Consider the following 17,850-nt stretch of genomic DNA (forward strand, 5'->3'; position numbering starts at 1 on the left):
CCCAGGGTTTACAGACACTGGTGGTGAAGTGCACAGCCTACCATAGCCCAGATCCTGCTCTGCTCTAACTGTTCGTCTTTCTATTTTTTAGACCATACGACAGAAAATATTAGACTTCCTGAACCCCTTGACAGCCCATCTTGGAGTTCAGCTGACAGCAGCTGTCGCAGCAGTGTGGAGCAGGAAGAAAGCGAAACGCCACAGTAAGGCGAAGGTGAAGCTGGGAATTAAAGCAGTGGCTACGCTTACTCTGACAAAATACCAGAGAGTCACATGTGATCAGAGGTGACACCAGAGGCCAACACAGGAGACTAGGGCAGCGGTTCCACCGTTTTAAAAGCATGACGTAGTCTAGCTGAGCCTTGTTATAACTAGATGGGGTGTTGGGTGGGTAGGGAGTACAGCCCACCCCTGACATCTGTTTTCTCATCTTTCTATAATGAGTATATTGTACTTTTATTTAACCTTTTTAATCTACTGTCTAACAGTATGCTTACAAGAATGTATATAACGTACATTTTCACAAAAAACACCACCATGAACCTGCCGCCCAGCTTAAGAAACGGTTCACCATCCTACCTGAGAGGACCCCTGTGGGCCCTTCCCTGGTTGTATGATATCTGATAGCTTTTTTCTTCTTTTAATCTTTTCAAAGACTTTATCTTTTTAGGGCAGTTTTAAGTTCACAACAAAATGAGAGGCAGGTACAGAGATTTCCCATAGCCACCCCACCCCCTGTCAGCATCCCCCCCACCCCCACCGCCGCCAGAGGGGTACACTTGTCACAGTCACTGAACCGACATTGACGCGTCCGTAGTTTACATCGGGCTTTGTTAGTTTATAAAAATAATGCTCGTTCATGATGGTAGAGAAAATTTAAAGCATCACATTCCTGTGCCCAGACTGCAGTTTGCCTTTTGTCCATTCTTTCTCCACCAACTGGTCCATCACAGGGTCCTCCAGGAGCTTGGTTCACCTGTTTCTGCAAAACCAGCACGTGCTTCTTCCTCAGTCCCCTCTGTCAACCATGCAGGTTCCTACCTGGTACCTCTCTTGGAGGTTCTGCCCCATCCCTGGGCACTATTTCAGGGCCCCTGTTCCTTGAGGAGGCGAGAGAGGCTGGCGTCCCAAACCACCCAGTTTAGCACCTGTGGGGGCCTCCCTGGCGAGAAACCTAATAACTTCCAAATGCACGTCACCACCCCACACAGACTTCTGTCATCAAAACATGCCTCCCTCACTGAGACTTTCCTGCCACAGCCAGCTCACATGCACCTGATTTACCTGTTTCCCTTACTGTCCTCATACTTTGGGGGATGTCTCTTGGTATCAGCCTGTTTCCTTCAAATTAAGTGGGTCTGTTTCTAAAACACTTTCTCAGCTTGAACGTACTGGAGTGACCTCCCACCCTCAGCTGCATCTCTTATTCCTAATTTGCATCAGGTAGTGATTACATTACTGTGGTTAAATCCTCTTCATTCCCACCAATACAGTCCTTTCCTCAGTTTTCATTTAAATATTTGTTTAGAAGGTTCAAACAAATGTCTTTCTCCAGGAGCGAGTGTTATAAGGTACTTTCTATGTGTCATTCTTAATTTTGTTGTCTCTCCGTGAGCTTTAAAGGAGTGATTTTCTTCTCTGCAGATCATCCCCGAGGCCAGCGCCTCCCAGCTGACCCTTGTGGACCTGGTCTGTGCACTGAGCACCCTGCAGACGGACACGGTGCTGCACCTGGCGAAGGAGGTGGTGAAGAGGCCGCCGCAGGTCCGAGGGGACGAGGTCAGGAGCCTGGGGCCCCTCAGGCGAATGCAGGGCTCTCTAACTCCACGTCTTATGAGTGGTGTTCGGAAGGGAAACAGAGGTCACAGGAGCAGCTAGGAATTCGGGGGCTGTAAAACGGAGGTGTTCTTACCAGGCTTTGCGGAGGTGCATGAAATGTGCTTTGCGGGCTCCTGTTTTGGGGTGTGAGCCGCTTGAGGTGAGGAACCGACTTCCATCCTTATTTTCCACTGCAGAGCGCTCTGCCTGATAGTGGTTCAAATCCAATAAATCTCTTAGAAAGAGGAAATGGCACTTATCTCAAGGAACTTGCAGCCTAAAAGTTGTCAAAGATAAGCAAAGCCGAACACCAGTTAAAGGTGGAAGAGACTGATTTTATTCAGTAACTGCTGCAGCAGGGGAAAGAGCTGTGCTCCATTCCAGTTTGTGCAGAGGTGACTGGGTATTTCAATCAGAGAATGAAAAGTAGGGAGGGTGAACAAACAGGGGCTTCAGCAAAGTCAGGGGAGTGGAAAGTTACAAACAAGTGGCAGGGGGGTTGGTGGATATAATTAGGCCATCAGGGTTTGCTGACGACCATGTGAACAGGTAGGTTCCTGTGCTTCCATGGAGACTGGGAGACAGGGGCCCTGTCTTTCTTTTTCTGTTTTTTTAATTTAATTTAATTTAATATCAGCTCTTTATTGGAGCATAATTGCTTTACACTGTTGTGCCAGTTTCTGCTGTACAATAAAGTAAATCAGCTGCATTTATATGTATATCCCCACATCCCCTCCTCCCTCTTGAACCTCCCTCCCACCCTCCCTCTCCCACCCCTCTAGGTCATCACAAAGCATTGAGTTGATCTCCGTGTGCTATGCAGCAGAATCCTACTAGCCATCCATTTTACATCTGGTAGTGTATATATGTCAATGCTATTCTCTCACTTCATCCCAGCTTCCCCTCCCCCTCCATGTCGTCACGTCTGTTCTCTAAGTCTGCATCTTTATTCCTGCCCTGCCACTAGGTTCATCAGTACTGTTTTTTTTAGATTCCATATGTATGTGTTAGCATACAGTATTTGTTTTTCTCTTTCTGGCTTACTTCACTGTGTATGACAGTCTCTAGGTGCATCCATGTCTCTACAAATGTCCCAATTTCGTTCCTTTTTATGGCTGAGCAATATTCCACTGTATACATGTGCCGCATCTTCTTTATCCATTCATCTTTCGATGGACACTTAGGTTGCTTCCATGTCCTGGCTATTGTAAATAATGCTGCAGTGAACATTGTGGTACATGTGTCTTTTTGAATTATGGTTTCCTCAGGGTATATGCCCAGTAGTGGGATTACTGGATCATATAGTAGTTCTATTTTTAGTTTTTTAAGAAACCTCCATACTGTTTTCCATAGTGGCTGTATCAATTGACATTTCCACCAACAGTTCAGGAGGGTTCCCTTTTCTCCACACCCTCTCCAGCATTTATTGTTTCTAGATTTTTTGATGATGGCCATTCTGACCAGTGTGAAGTGACACCTCATTGTGGCTTTGACTTGCATTTCTCTAGTGATTAGGGATGTTGAGCATCTTTTCATGTGTTTGTTGGCCATCTGTATGACAGACATTTGGAGAAATGTCTGTTTAGGTCTTCTGCCCATTTTTGTTTTGGGTTGTTTGTTTTTTTGATATCGAGCTACATGAACTGCTTGTATATTTTGGAGATTAATCCTTTGTCAGTTGTTTTGTTGGCAAATATTTTCTCCCATTCTGAGGGTTGTCTTTTTGTCTTGTTTATGGTTTCCTTGCTATGCAAAAGCTTTTAAGTTTCATTAGGTCCCATTTGTTTGCTTTTATTTCCATGATTCTAGGAGGTGGGTCAAAAAGGATCTTGCTGTGATTTATGTCCTGGAGTGTTTTGCCTATGTTTTCCTCTAAGAGTTTTATAGTGTCTGGCCTTACATGTAGGTCTTTAATCCATTTTGAGTTTATTTTTGTGTATGGTGTTAGGAAGTGTTCTAATTTAGCCCCGTCTTTCTTGACAGTAGTATTTCAAAGGGATGGCTGCCAGGTCCTTGAGAGAGACATTCCTGGGTTGTAGGAGATGCATGTACATCTCAGAGGGACAGAGCAAGGATTTATAACCATAAGCTTTTCTTAAAAATGCTCTAAGAAGGGGAGGTCATGAACCTATCAGGAGTCGGCTAAACACACAGCAGATTCCTTCAGAAGTTTTGAGCTTTCTTTCTCAGGCAGGCACTTTAAGGGGTTGAGGTCATCCCCCTAGGGACATGGCCTTTAGTTGATGGGAACCATGATAGTGTTTGTTCAAGTCTCTTAGTGTGTGGGGTGGACGGAATCATTTGTGCTGAAGATACAACCTTGTAGACAAAGGTTGAGGCCTGGTCAAGAAGAGGGCGCAGGGGCTCCGAGAGATTCCCTGTCCCGGACTGCAGATTATAGTGGGACCAGTCTCATTAGGTTGACTCTACAGCTTGTGTTGGCATTAATCCAGGTATATCAGAGTGTTAAAAGGATCTGAGCATAGTCTGCCCAAACCTCCTGCTTTGAATCAGCAGAACTTTTGAACAGGCTCTTGCCAATTCAGTCTCCTCCTGGCATCCTGAATGATCTTCCTAAAGTACAGATTTCATCCTGGACACTTTCTTGCCTAAATCTTTTCATGGCCTTCCATTGCTCTTGAGATGTAAAAACACAAAGACATCTGTGATACGGCCATTGCTTTACCAAACTGCACTTTAGTTTTTTAGCCTTGTTGAGCAAATGGATAATCTCTCCAAAGAACCTGGCTCTTTCTCCTTTCTGCTTTAGATGAAGGAATGTGGAGAAAGCTAGAGTCAATGAATTTGACTTCAGGTGAAAGGTTAGGGCTAGAGATACCTAACTACATAGTCTTTTTTTCCTTCCCGTATCCTCCTGCACAGTGTGTGCTGAGGCTTTGTGCTTGTCCCATGAGCTCGTCCCTTCTTGATTTCTGCTTTGGGATAGTTTTTTCATTCAATTTTTGGTTACAATTCTGTAGATTTACTTCCAAATCTATGTCTCTCATCCTGACTACACTGGAGTGCAAGGTTTCTCCAGATATAAAAAGCTATTGTAAACATATGGAAAAGAACGGCAGCGGAAACGCAGACGCTGAACTTCGGGCCTAAATGATATATTTGGACCCGAATATGGAATTCTCATAGAATTTTGAGATCCGTCACACTGTAGTGTGACTTTTTCCCCCTCTTCTTCCTTTCCCCCCAGAGCTGGTGATTCAAGATCCTCTCGTCAGTGGCGTGAATAATGATAGTTGCTTTTTCCATTCAAACCTTGAACCAGAGGCAGTATATAAATTAGATAAATTGGAATAGTGTCTTAAATATTTCTGATTGTTTAGGTGGTGGTGGTTTGATAAATGATCCAGACTTCCTGTAGTAACTCACTATTTGGGGACTCTTATTAACTTACCTTATTGTATGCATTTCCTTTTATATGTAATTCCTAAATTTTCTTGGCCCTTATAGCTGGTATTTGGAGACTGAGGAGAAATCACTACTTGAAGTTCTAAGAACTGATACAACTTATATACTTTGGGAGTTTATTTTGAAAAGGTTGACCTAAATAATTCTGCACCTGTTTTAGTTCTTATTTTATATTTTAAAAATAATTTTCTTGTTACCAAATCAATATATACTTCTGGAAAAGGGAGAAATTACAAGTAATCCAGAAGAAGATATAATCACCATAATTTCACTATCCATGGTAACCACTGAAATAGGTTGGTGTATCTTTCTAGGTGGTTTTGTGTATATTTGTGTAAATGTACATTTTCACAAAAGTGGGATCATACTGTATGTTCAGTTTTGTAACCTGCATTTAAAAAAAAAAACACATCAAAAATACCTTTTTTATCAATAAATATTTTCTATTATCTTTAAAAAAAAAAAAAAAGAAGAGGGCGCAGAGGAGCCTGACTAGACAGGTCAGGGAGAGCATCCTTGTCAATGGGCAAGTTTAAAATTAGCGTAATTTTTACAAAGGTACAAAATACATGTCGGAAGACTGAGCTCATGCTGGACATTCTGAGAAGGAAGAAGTTTCATCTGGCTTCAGGGAAAGCAGTGGCCTTTGAAGGGTGACATGATTGAACCACGAAGTTCCTATAGTTTTTCTGCCCGGTTTCTGCACAGCAGTCAAGGGGGACTGTGTTGCACAGGCACCTTTTCATTTACGTGCAGTGGTTCTGCAGCAGAACAGACTGTGTGGTTTAACAGTTTTCTGCCTGAGAGATTTCTGGTTTTACCAAAGCAGATCTCTTCACTGAAAGTGTTGAGGCCATTTTATTCTTAATTAATTTGAGAGAAACCAGGGATTTGTTCCGACCTTGAAATAAGTGCCTTCTCTCAGGTAATTTAAAATGATATAGTTAGGAACAATTTCAGGATAATTCCCTAAATGAAAATTAATGGAGTGGACCAAGTAATTACTAAAAAGTAGTTTTACTCAAAGAGGTATTTGTACACCAGGGTACATAATAGCGTTAATCACAATAGCCGAAAAGTAGAAGCAACCCAAGTATCCATCAGTGGGGGAATGGATAAATAAAATGAGGTACATACATGCAGTGGAATATTATTCAATGGAATATTATTCAGCCTTAAAAAGGAATGAAATTTTTTTTTTGTAAGGTAATTTTCAATGGTTTTTTTCTTAAATTTATTTATTGACTTATTTATTGGTTGCCTTGGGTCTTTGTTGCTGCGCACAGGCTTTCTCTAGTTGCCGTGCACAGGCTTCTCATTGCGGTGGTTTTTTTTGTTGTGGAGCACGAATTCTAGGCACTTGGGCTTCAGTAGTTGTGGCTCGCGGGCCCTAGAGCCCAGGCTCAGTAGTTATGGCGCAAGGGCTTAGTAGCTCTGTGGCATGTGGGATCTTCCCGGACCAGGGATCAAACCTGTGTCACCTGCGTTGGTAGGCGGATTCTTAACCACTGCACCACCAGGGAAATCTCAGAAAGGAATGAAATGCTGACACATCCTGTACCGTGGATGAACCTGGACAACATTATGCTAAGGGGAATAAGCCAGTCCAGAAGGACAATATTATACGATTCCACTAATCGGGGGTACCCAGAGCAGTCAAGTCCACAGAGACAGAAAGTAGAATGATGGTCACTAGGGCTGCGGGGGAAGTTCGTGTTTAATGGGGACAGAGTTTCAGTTTGGAAAGATGAAAAATTCTACAGATGAATGGTGGTCATAGTTGCCCAACAATGTGAGTATACTGAATGCCGTTGTCCTGTACACTTTAAAATGTTTAAAATGGTAGATTTTGTCAAGTGTATTTCACCAAAATAAAAATTTTTTGTAACAAATCTTGTTTTTAATTATTACGGTCATAGCACTAGGGGTGGTGAACAAAAGCTAAAACTTAGAATCAGAGTTGTGTTCAGCCATTTTCACCCCAGAGTGAGAAGCTGACCAAGAATGCCTTTATCAGGTTTAAGGCTCTCCATGCCTGGAGGACTCCCCACTTGGGGCTCCTCCTCTGAAAGGGCCTATGGCCCGTAGCACAGGGTGGCCCTCTGCAGAAACGTCCACACTGGGAAGGCCTTTGGGGAATTCTCTTTTTTTTTTTTCTTTCTTTTAAGAGAAAAGATTTTCTTGTTTTGGTTTGGGTTTTTTTTTTTGTTTTTTTTTTTTTTTTTGGCTATATGTGGGCTTTCTCTAGTGGCGTTGAGCAGGGGCTACCTGCTTTGTTGCCGTGCATGGGCTTCTCAATGTGGTGGCTTCTCTTGCTGAGAATCATGGGCTCTAGGCACGTGGGCTTCAGTAGTTGTGGTACGTGGGCTCAGTAGTTGTGGCACACAGGCTTAGTTGCTCCACGGCATGTGGGATCTTCCCGGACCAGGGATCGAACCCCTGTCCCCTGCATCAGCAGGTGGATTCTCAACCACTGCACCACCAAGGAAGTCCGGGAATTCTAACCAGTTACGCTCGGGGCTCTGGTCCCCTTCATTCATGCTACGTGTTTATTAAAAATCAAGCCTGTGCATCTGTAGTGGGGAATCCTAAATAGTGCCACTGTTCCTGCCCAGGGTCAGCCTGTATTCCCATTGGGGAAAGAAGACAAGGCAGGCTACAAATTAACACTGTGAGGCCAGATTATGGAACTGGCCAAGTGCTTAAGGAAACAGGTGTAAAATGGACACAGGCAACTTTGCAACATCTGTTGGACGTCTGCCCCAGGTCTTTTAAACATCTTGTAGTCTTGCTGTCTTTTACCCTTGAACATGAATGTTAAAGTAATGGACCCTGAAGAGAGGAGCCGGGTGAAGGGGCGGTCATATCCTGGGTAGATTGGCATTTATAACTCTGAGCAAGCCTAGGTGGGAGGAGATTGACCTTCCCCACTGCCGATCAGTCCTTACGAATGGTGTTACAGCTGCAACAACAGGGGACCCGGCCCTGTAACTGCTTTACACACTGAGCGGGTGCTTTTAGGTTTTGTTCCTTCATGTTACTTGAATCTCTACAGATATCTGCAATTCCTGGGCTTAAAAAAAAGAAAAAAAAGAACCTAGACGTTGTCTGGCTGAGTGATTTTAGCTTTTTGAATAACAAAATTACACTTTGCAGTTAGTTAATTGGCTCGACTTCTATAACTTCTACAAATAGCCTTTTACAAGCAAGAAGGGGGGGAAATGTATGCTTTGAAAACCTAATTCTTTTTTTTTTTTTTGTGGTGCGTGAGCTTTCTTTTTAGTTGCGGTGAGCGGGGGCTACTCTTCGTTGTAGTGCGTGGGCTCCTCATTGCCGTGGCTTCTCATGTTGTGGAGCACAGGCTCTAGGCGCATGGGCTTCAGTAGTTGCAGCACATGGGCTCAATAGTTGTGGCCCACGGGCTCTAAAGCGCAGGCTCAGTAGTTGTGGCGCACGGGCCTAGTTGCTCTGCGGCATGTGGGATCTTCCTGGAGCAGGGCTCGAAGCTGTGTCCCCTGCATTGGCAGGCAGATTCTCAACCACTGTGCCACCAGGGAAGCCCTGAAAACCTATTTCTAAGTAGTTCCAACCATTTGGGATTTAGGGACGTTGTCAGGGCTATTTGAGGGAATTCCTGGAGCTAAGAATCTGAATGTAGCATTGTCTTTTGACTGTAGCTCGTCACAGGCACTCCTGGGGGTCAACTTTGGCCACCAGCGTTGTGTTTGGGGAGGTTTCGTCATAATGCTAAATCTTCCGTAAATACTTGTTAAAAGCCTGGAGCGGGAAGTAGGTAAACATAAAGGGAATGACTCTGGGGCTCTGAGGAGAGGGGCACTAGTGATTTGGGACCTCATAGGATACATTTGTTTTTATTCACTTAGGAGATACTTTCTATTATTAGATTCGAAAGACTCTTTAGCTGCAAACCTTTGCTTTGCTAGGATATAGAATCTGTTTCGTTTCTGTATTTGAATTCTTTTTTAGCCTTATTCCCTACCAACCTGGAGTAATTAGCTTTGTGTTAATTTTCAGAAATCGCCCCTTGTGGATGTCCCTGTCTTGCAGTTTTGCTATGCTTTCATCCAAAGGTAATGCAGCCCCTCAAAGACATTTCTCAGTTACACATGCTATTGAAATGATTGTAACTAATTACTCTGATTGTATTTCTGGGTTTTTTTTTAATTGAAGTATGGTTGATTAACAATGTTGTGTTAGTTTCAGGTGTATAGCAAAGTGATTCAGATATACTATATATATACATATATATTTTTTTATATTCTTTTTCAGATACTTTTCCATTATAGGTCCTTTCCATACAGTAGGTCCTTGTTGTTTTTCTATTTTATGTATAGTAGTGTGTATCTGTTAATCCCAAACGCCTCATTGATCCCTCCCTGCCCTTCCCCCATTGTATTTCTCGATTACTAGAGAGGCTTAGTTCGGAAAGCATCTGAATGGTGTCCTAATTTCCTCTTGAGGCATGGTAATACCCTGATGATTTTACTTTTTGGTCCTGCAGAGATCTAATCTGACATTTTCAAGTCTGGGTGCTATAGCTCGAACACTTATGTCAGCAAAGCTTTCTGGGACCCCTGGTAAACTTTAGAAGAAACAGTTTGCATTACATTGATACCAAAAGAGAAGGGGGGATTTTAAGGACCTCTTTTAGAAAAAGAGAAGTGATTATTTTTGGTGCTGTCCTCAGTGCTTTGCCATGTTTTCTGCTGAGTGGCTTCTGCATGGTTTTACTGAACTGAATATTCATAGGCAGGGATCTCAGCTACAGGGATTTCCCAGGCGTCTCTCCACGGGTAGAAAGGATGCTGTGCTGGGCTTGGTGCGGATCTTACTCGGCTGCAGTAATGAGGGTGAGGGGGGTGTACCCTGTCTCAAGGAAGTCTCAGTATTCTCATGTATCTCAGGGGTTTCACAACTCAATTTGACCACCAGCTTCAAGTTCCCTAGTTAACAAGTTCATGTTCCGTGGTTATTCCAACTCACTACATCCTGAGGTTGCAGGAATATAGATTGGGGGTCATAGTCCCAGGAGTCCCTGGGTGTAGGGTTGAGTTCAGACCAGCTGTTCTCCCTTCACCACAAGCATCACTGTACTTCTTTCCTCCAGGAGGTAAAGATGAGCTGATCATGTCCCATCTCGTGGTAACTAATACATATTATATCACTAGCAAGTGCCTGTTGCAGTGGCCTGAGTGACATCTGAGCCTTCCCAGCAGCTGCAGGAGCTGCAGCCTCCTTTTATGGAGGAGGCCCTGCCCAGGTCACTCAGGAGGCAGTAAGTCAGGGACCAGGACTTGAACCTGGGGCCCTCTGGCTGTGGCCAAGCTCAGCCTTTTGTGCTGTGCAGCCTCACTCCATAGCCGAAATCTAAGTCCTCGTTTCCGTGAGGCCTGACCTCACCCTCTGCGACATTCCGATGGCTGACTCCGTGTCAGCAGCAGCACTGGGGAGGCCGAATGTTAGAGCCAGATAGGCCCGGAGATCAGACAGTCCTCTAGTTCAAGGCTTTTACTTTATAGACAAGGAAACCAGGAGCATCTGACCTGTCAGCAGGGTCGCAGGTCTCCAAACTCCAAGTTCTTGCCAGAATACCAAAATTTGGCTTGGGCGTATTATAATTTAAAAAAGAACAAAGAGGTCAGGCAGCTATGCCATCTTCCTGGGCTTTCCAACCACCTGGATCTAAAATGTGCTTATAAGCAACATTTTGTTTTGACCTGTTCATAGTTGGATATTTTTTTCTTTTTTTTTTTTTTCTTTCTTTTTTTTTTTTTAAATAGGCTTCCAGCAACAGCCTTGCAAGAGAACTTCCCTTCACTGTTGGGTGTGTTAAAGGAGTCTGTGCAGTTGAACCTCGCTCCCCCTGGTTATTTTCTGCTTCTCAGGTACCACGTCCCAGCACTCACGTTACCATGTTCTCCTACGGGTTTTGCTTTCTGCGGCATTCCCGGTCTGAAGCTGATTGTCTCTCAACAGCATGCTGAATGACTTTGTAACACGAACTCCCAGCCTGGAGAACAAGAAGGATCAAAAGGACCTGCAGGTCTGTATGTGCAAGTCTAGCAGGTTGTTACTGTCCCGGGGGTATCGCCCACCTGTAGAGGGTCTCACTGGAGATAATAAACACGGGGCAGAACCAGATCTTAGCTTTGCATGTGTTCCCATATCTCTCTCCCTCCGTTAGTGTCGTTAGAGGGCTGGATAGAGTCTCCTGATGAAGGGTCTCATGTTAGACTTGACCAGTCGACTGTGCAATTTACGAGGCGCCCTCTTGCTTCCCACCGTTCACAGCTGTGTGTGGACTTACTCTTCGGCATGATTGGAACAGTAAATGTATCTTTATACAAAGATTCCTTCTTTTTTCCTTTTTTTTTTTAATATTTATTTATTTTTGGCTGTGTGTTGGGTCTTCGTTGCTGTGCCCTGGGTTTCTCTAGTTGCGGCAAGGAGGGGCTACCCTTCGTTGTGGTGCGTGGGCTTCTCATTATGTTGGCTTCTCTTGTTGCAGAGCACAGGCTCTAGGCATGCAGGTTTCAGTAGTTGCAGTGCGTGGGCTCAGTAGTTGTGGCTCTCAGGCTCTAGAGCACAGGCTTAGTAGTTGTGGCACACAGGCTTGGTTGCTCTGGGACATGTGGGATCTTCCTGGACCAGGGATTGAACCCATGTCCCCTGCATTGGCAGGTGGATTCTTAACCATGGAGCCACCAGGGAAGTCCCACAGATTCCTTTCCTTAGAACCTTCCTCCCTGTTTTTAAAGCAATATAGACTCATAGGAAATTTCAAAAACACTGAAAAACAAAAGTAAAACTCACCCATAGGAGAAGGAAAATCTCCTTCGGGTAGAATGTCAGCTAATAAATAGAAGTAATGATGGAGTTAAAAACACTATTTTGTAACCATTATAATCATTGAGTGAGGAGCTTTTTGAGTCAAAGTCTTTTTTTTTTTTTTCAACTCTTTATTGGAGTTGAGTCAACGTCTTTAAACTGGGATGTGTAGTTTATGGCTTTAGTGATATTACTGCTAATCGTTGTGACCCCTGGCATTTGTGAAATATCTGTCCTGTTCGTGACTCTGAAGCACTGGAGTTCTTGGTAAAGCACAGTGACTCCTCTGGCTCAACTGGTATTAGAAGAAAGCATCACCGAAGTGCAAGTGCTGCATCCCAGCCCTTGGGTAGCGCTTCCTACACTAACCCGGAAGCCCTCCCCCTTCTATGGCCTGTTGCCTGCCGAGGCCCCTCCCTGTCCAGTCCGTAGGGGCCAAGCTGTGGCCACAGGCACTACTGCAGCTGGTACAATTTGCTCTGCTCCTGTTGGGGGGGTGGGGCGGGGGACTGGGTGGACCCCTGCTTCCACCCTACAGTGTCTCAGCCTCCCTGACACTGACTCCTGCCTGCTGTTTCTAGGCACCCTAACTCCTTCCCCGTCTGCTCACTGCATTTGAAATGGGAGCTCCTCTAAGTCCTGAACCCCTTTTCTTGATCTTTTTTTTTTAGTTTATTTTATTGAAGTATAGTTGATTTACAAAGTTGTGTTGATTTCTGCTGTACAGCAGAGTGACTCAGTTATATGTGTATATACACACACCTTCTTTTTCATAGTCTTTTCCATTATGCTTTATCACAGGATGTTAACTATAGTTCCCTGTGCTATACAGTAGGGCCTTGTTGTGTATCCGTCATATGTATATATAATGGTTTGCATCGGCTAATCCCAACCTCCCAATCCATCCCTCCCCCTCCCTTGGCAACCACAAGTCTGTTCTCTATGTCTGTGAGTCTGTTTCTGTTTCGTAGATAAATTCATCTTCGTCATATTTTAGATTCCACAGATGAGTGATAACATATGGTATTTGTCTTTCTCTGTCTGACTTACTTCACTAGTGTGATCATCTCTAAGTCCATACATCTTTTCTTGATCTTCCTTGCTGTTGTCACCCACCCCACACCTCTGCCCAGGTGCACCGTGGACGATTCCATCAGATGCACCCTCCTCGCCACCGGGAGGCAGACGTGCTCTTGCTTCATGCCCGAACACAACTGCTGAGCTTGTAGTGGCAGCTGGGAGTGTTCAGTTCTCAGACGTCAGGGATGTACAGCCCCCCTTAGCTGGCGACACTCAATGATGCCTGCTCAGTGTTTCCGCCTCTGTCCCAGCTACTTGACCAGATTCTGTACTGATTGTACTCCTGATACGGATGACTCCTCACGTCATCCTCATTGAGTCAGTTTATTCAGCTTTGTTTCTTGTTGTATTATTCAAAGGTACATTTCTAGCAAGAACCCGTGGTCCTAAAGAAACCAGAAATGTAACCTGCCAAAGGCATCGTGCAGCTGTGGCTTCCTCTGTCTCTGTTTTACCCACGTTGGCCACAGCGTAGCCTTGGGCCACGTGTGGCTGTTGAGCCCTTGAAGTGTGGCTTGTCTGAATTGAATGTGCTGTAAGTGTAAAACACACATCGGACATAGCATAAAAAAAGAATGCAGACTCTCACTAATAATATTATATTTTATAATCAATCTTATATTGATTATATGTTGATATTATTTTGGATATGTTGAGTTAAACGCTATGAACTTGTTTCTTCATTTAATGTAGCTCCTGGAAAACTTGCTATTACCTGTATGGTTCATGGCCATGGCTTGCATTATATTTCTATCAGATGGTGCTATTTTAGGCACTTAAGATTCTTTTCCTTAACTAACTTCCTTTCCTCTTTTTCCCCGAACTCTCAGGAAGTCACTCAAAAAATTCTAGAAGCTGTCGGGAACATTGCTGGCTCTTCCTTGGAACAAACCAGCTGGCTGAGCAGAAACCTGGAAGTGAAGGCCCAGCCTCAGATCTCTCTCGAAGAATCTGATGCTGAGGAAGATTTGCACGGTAGGTGTAGATGGGTCAGAAAGTAATGCCTGCTGCCAACTACTGGGTCTAGTTTTACCTTAAAAGTACACTGGCTGGGACTTCCTAGGTGGCACAGTGGTTAAGAATCCACCTGTCAATGCAGGGGACATGGGTTCGATCCCAGCCCCAGGAAAATACCACATGCTGCGAAGCAACTAAGCCCGTGCGCCACAATGAAGAGTAGCCCTGGGCTCCTCACAGCTAGAGAAAGCCCATGTGCAGCAACAAAGACCCAACACAGCCAATTAAATAAGTAATTTAATAAATTTATTTTTTAAAAAAAGTAAACTGGCTTTACTTCTTACAACATAATTTGTGTGTATAATAAATAGCAGGATTCCATTGGAAGGGTCCCGAGTGGCCCGTGCTACTGTGCTAAGCCCTCACTGAGCCTAGATGGGGGTCCAAGAAAGGAACGTCCCAAGATAATTTGCATGGACTCAGTGAGAGAAATCTGTGTGGGATAAAGAATGGGAGAATGTTATGTTTTTGTTTTTGTGGAGCCGTGGAAAGAAAACTTGGTAAACCAGCTAACTGTCATCTGGCAGTGGGCGTTGTATTGCATCTGGCCGACACACCCCTGCATCTCAGGGGTCCTCGTGTTGGTCATTGCCCGGGGCGTGAAGATTTTATCACGGAGGCCACAGCGAGTAGGCACAGCCCAGCCTTATAATTAGCTACAGCTTCCTAGGAACATGCTCGGGAGACTTTGACTCATCTGTTTACTCGGAGGACCATTGATACGCCAGATACTCTTGAGGCGTCTGAATTAAATGCAACAGTGTAGCTTGTCAATTGCCCTTGCCCTAAAGACCACCAGGCGAATCTATCAGTCAAGCAAACCTCGGGTCATTAGACCTGCTCAAGCAAGGGAGGAGCTTGGCCGAGTCATAGGGGTGTCTCAACCAGAGGGAAGCTTGGGAGGATATCTGTAGGGTTGCGGGGCCTTGGCTGAGCTGTCTGTGGCAGATCTTTCAGGGTGGGGACTGCTTGGGTCGGGCAGAGTTAGTGGTGAGATGCCTTTGCGCTGATGGGCAGAGCACTAGGCAAGGGTCCAGAAGCGAGTCTTGATGAATTCTGCTCATTTTGATAAATGAGCCCCTTCGGTTGGTTTCATTTTTCTTTCAGGATTAGGCGTATCTTAGAGTGAGTAATTATTTTTGCAAGTTCTCAGGATTATTAAACACAGGGACAGGAAAGTATGCCCAGTCCCAGTGTTGCTCATTACTGGAGAAGAAAATCAGTTTGGTCACAGTTTTATTAACAGAGGCAAAAAAAATGACGTCCAAGTTCTCAGCCTGAACTGCATAGCGCAGTGCCCACCACAAGGTCGATAGATGTTCAGAAACTGCTAGTTCTCGTAAGTGACCTCTGTCATTGTCGTTAGCAATAGTTACATCAGCAGAAACAAAGCTGAATTTGTGGTTTTTAATATATGAAGAAAGGTGTGTCCAGAAGTCTGGGCTCTTTTCTCTTCCAAGTAACTGAAACCCACTTCAGGTGTGTAGAAACACAGCAGCACAAAACCTTCTGGCTCATGTATGGGAAAAGCCCAGACGTCAATATCTGGTTTTAGTCAGAGCGGGAACTAGGTGTTCAGATGAGGTTCATCAAGTCTCACGCAGAAATTCTGGTTGGCTCTTCCTGGGCCTGCCACTGACCCAGAGGAGGAGAGGAAGGGCTCGTGCCCTGGACCCCCGAGAAAGGGGCTCCCACCCAAGGGGATCTGAGCTTCCCAGGAGGGGGAAGGATGGTGTTGAACAGACAGATCGTGGTATCCCCGTCCATTATTTCTGCCACATTTGTTTGACAGCTAATCTTGTGGTTTACACAAGAAAATAATTATACTTTTCCCTGTAATGAAGATTCTGTAACTAGTATCCTACCATTTACTAATGTAAACCAAGATTATGCTTTCTCAGGCTGCAGTTTGATTATAGTTGTGGTTTTAGGGAAAAAGAGCTCGTGCATCTCCTTGGCTCATTTGTCCTCAGTTATTTCTGTCGTAGGTACTGATGTAGGGATTAGACTGCTCCTCCACCACCAGTGCAGCTGTGCTGTATGGAGTCAAGTGTCATTGGGCCTGGCTTTTGTGCAATAATTAAATTTAACCTCAAGACAATACTGTAGTAAAATAATTACCTGATTTTTATTTAAAAAAAGAAAGCATAGGGACTTCCCTGGTGGCGCAGTGGTTGAAAATCCTCCTGCCAGTGCAGAGGACATGGGTTCGATCCCTGGTCCGGGAGGATCCCACATGCTGCGGAGTAACTAAGCCCGTGTGCCACAACTACTGAGCCTGCACTCCACACCACTGACACCCCCATGCCTAGAGCCTGTGCACCGCAACAAAGAGTAGCCCTCACTTGCCACAGCTAGAGAGAAAAGCCCACACGCAGCAATAAAGACCCAATGCTGCAGCAGATAAATAAATAAATAAATAAATAAATAAATTCCTGAGTTTTTTTTTTTTTTTTAAAGCATAGAATTCCAAAGCTGGTGGTGATTTGGAGGCTTTTCAGTAACACTTAATTAGCAAATTGTAGAGTACCAAAAGTATCTTTGGGTCATAACTATGTTTTGTTTCAGTCTTGAACAAACTATGCGTACTGACCATCTAAAGCATAAAACAGAATGAGGCTTCAAATGATGTTTCTCCATGTAGTTTTCCTGCGTGCAGTGCACGTGCAGGGTCTTCACTGTCTATTTGTATCTGGCCTGTGCGTGCACTATGTTCTAGGTGCTGGCGCTACAGCCGCAAACAAAATGAGCAGCGCCTCTGCTTTCGTGGTGGTGACCCGGAAGGTGGTAGTCCAGAGTAAATCAACAAAGCTATCTTTCAGCTCTTCTAAAAATCCAAAGTTATTCCAAACACGAAAGGTTTTTTTTTTTTTTCTTTTTTTAATGGGAGTGGGGCAGGGGGGCCGCTTTAGATGTTACAGAACATGTCCCCAAGGAAGTGACAGTTGTGCTGAGAAATGAAAGATAAGGGGGCAGCCGTGCAGAGACCCGGGAAGGCCCTGCCCAGAGGGGATGGCGAGTCCTTGGGGTGGGAGCGGGCTGAGCCCAAGAAACCGGAAGACCAGCTCGGCTGGAGCATGACACGCGGTCATGCAGGGTCAGGGCGAGAGTGGGGGCGGGAGGTTGTCAGGCTTGATGCAGAGCAAGCTTAAGAGCTTGGCCGCCAGCCCACTTGCTGCGGGAAGCCATTAAAGTGTTTGGAGCAGTGACAGGATCTTATTGAGTTTTTAGAAAACATCAGTTTGGCTGCCGGGAGCAAAATGGGCCGCAGCAACTAAGAAGAGAAACCAGGAGTTCAGTGAAAAGGATCTCGCGGTGGTTTGGACAAGAGATGATGGTGGCTGAGAGGCACGGGCGCTAGAGAAAGGTGCACCAGTGTGAGTGCAGAGTCCACAGAACTTGCTGATGGATTGGATGTGGCAGTTTAAAAAAAAAAAGGCAATCAAGGATGACTTTGGCTTTTGGTTTAAACGATGGAGGTGGAGAAGACTGAAGCAGGAACATTTTGGAGAGAGATGGAGCTTGGGTTTGCAGGTATTAAATTTGAGAGGCCTGGGAAGGAGTCAGAAAAAGTCACTGGCGTAGGAGGAAAGACCAGGAGAATATCGAGTCGTGGAAACTATGAGAAGAGAGTGTTTCCAGAAGGAGGGCAGAGGAACG

At 44.7% G+C, this 17,850-nt stretch overlaps 1 protein-coding gene across 4 annotated transcripts in view; it reads left to right on the plus strand.

The window, feature by feature from the left end:
- DOP1B (DOP1 leucine zipper like protein B) overlaps window positions 1-17,850 on the plus strand; it is a 115,464-nt gene that overhangs the window by 77,543 nt on the left and 20,071 nt on the right. For all 4 annotated transcript variants that reach the window (XM_057696811.1, XM_057696812.1, XM_057696813.1 and 1 more), the window contains 6 exons: window positions 92-214; window positions 1,645-1,779; window positions 9,280-9,335; window positions 11,046-11,150; window positions 11,242-11,308; window positions 14,004-14,148. In XM_057696811.1, the coding sequence (XP_057552794.1) occupies window positions 92-214; window positions 1,645-1,779; window positions 9,280-9,335; window positions 11,046-11,150; window positions 11,242-11,308; window positions 14,004-14,148 (631 nt within the window). The remainder of the gene's footprint in view (window positions 1-91; window positions 215-1,644; window positions 1,780-9,279; window positions 9,336-11,045; window positions 11,151-11,241; window positions 11,309-14,003; window positions 14,149-17,850) is intronic.

This window comes from Hippopotamus amphibius, chromosome 10 (genome assembly GCF_030028045.1).
Source record: "Hippopotamus amphibius kiboko isolate mHipAmp2 chromosome 10, mHipAmp2.hap2, whole genome shotgun sequence".
NCBI lineage: Eukaryota > Metazoa > Chordata > Mammalia > Artiodactyla > Hippopotamidae > Hippopotamus > Hippopotamus amphibius.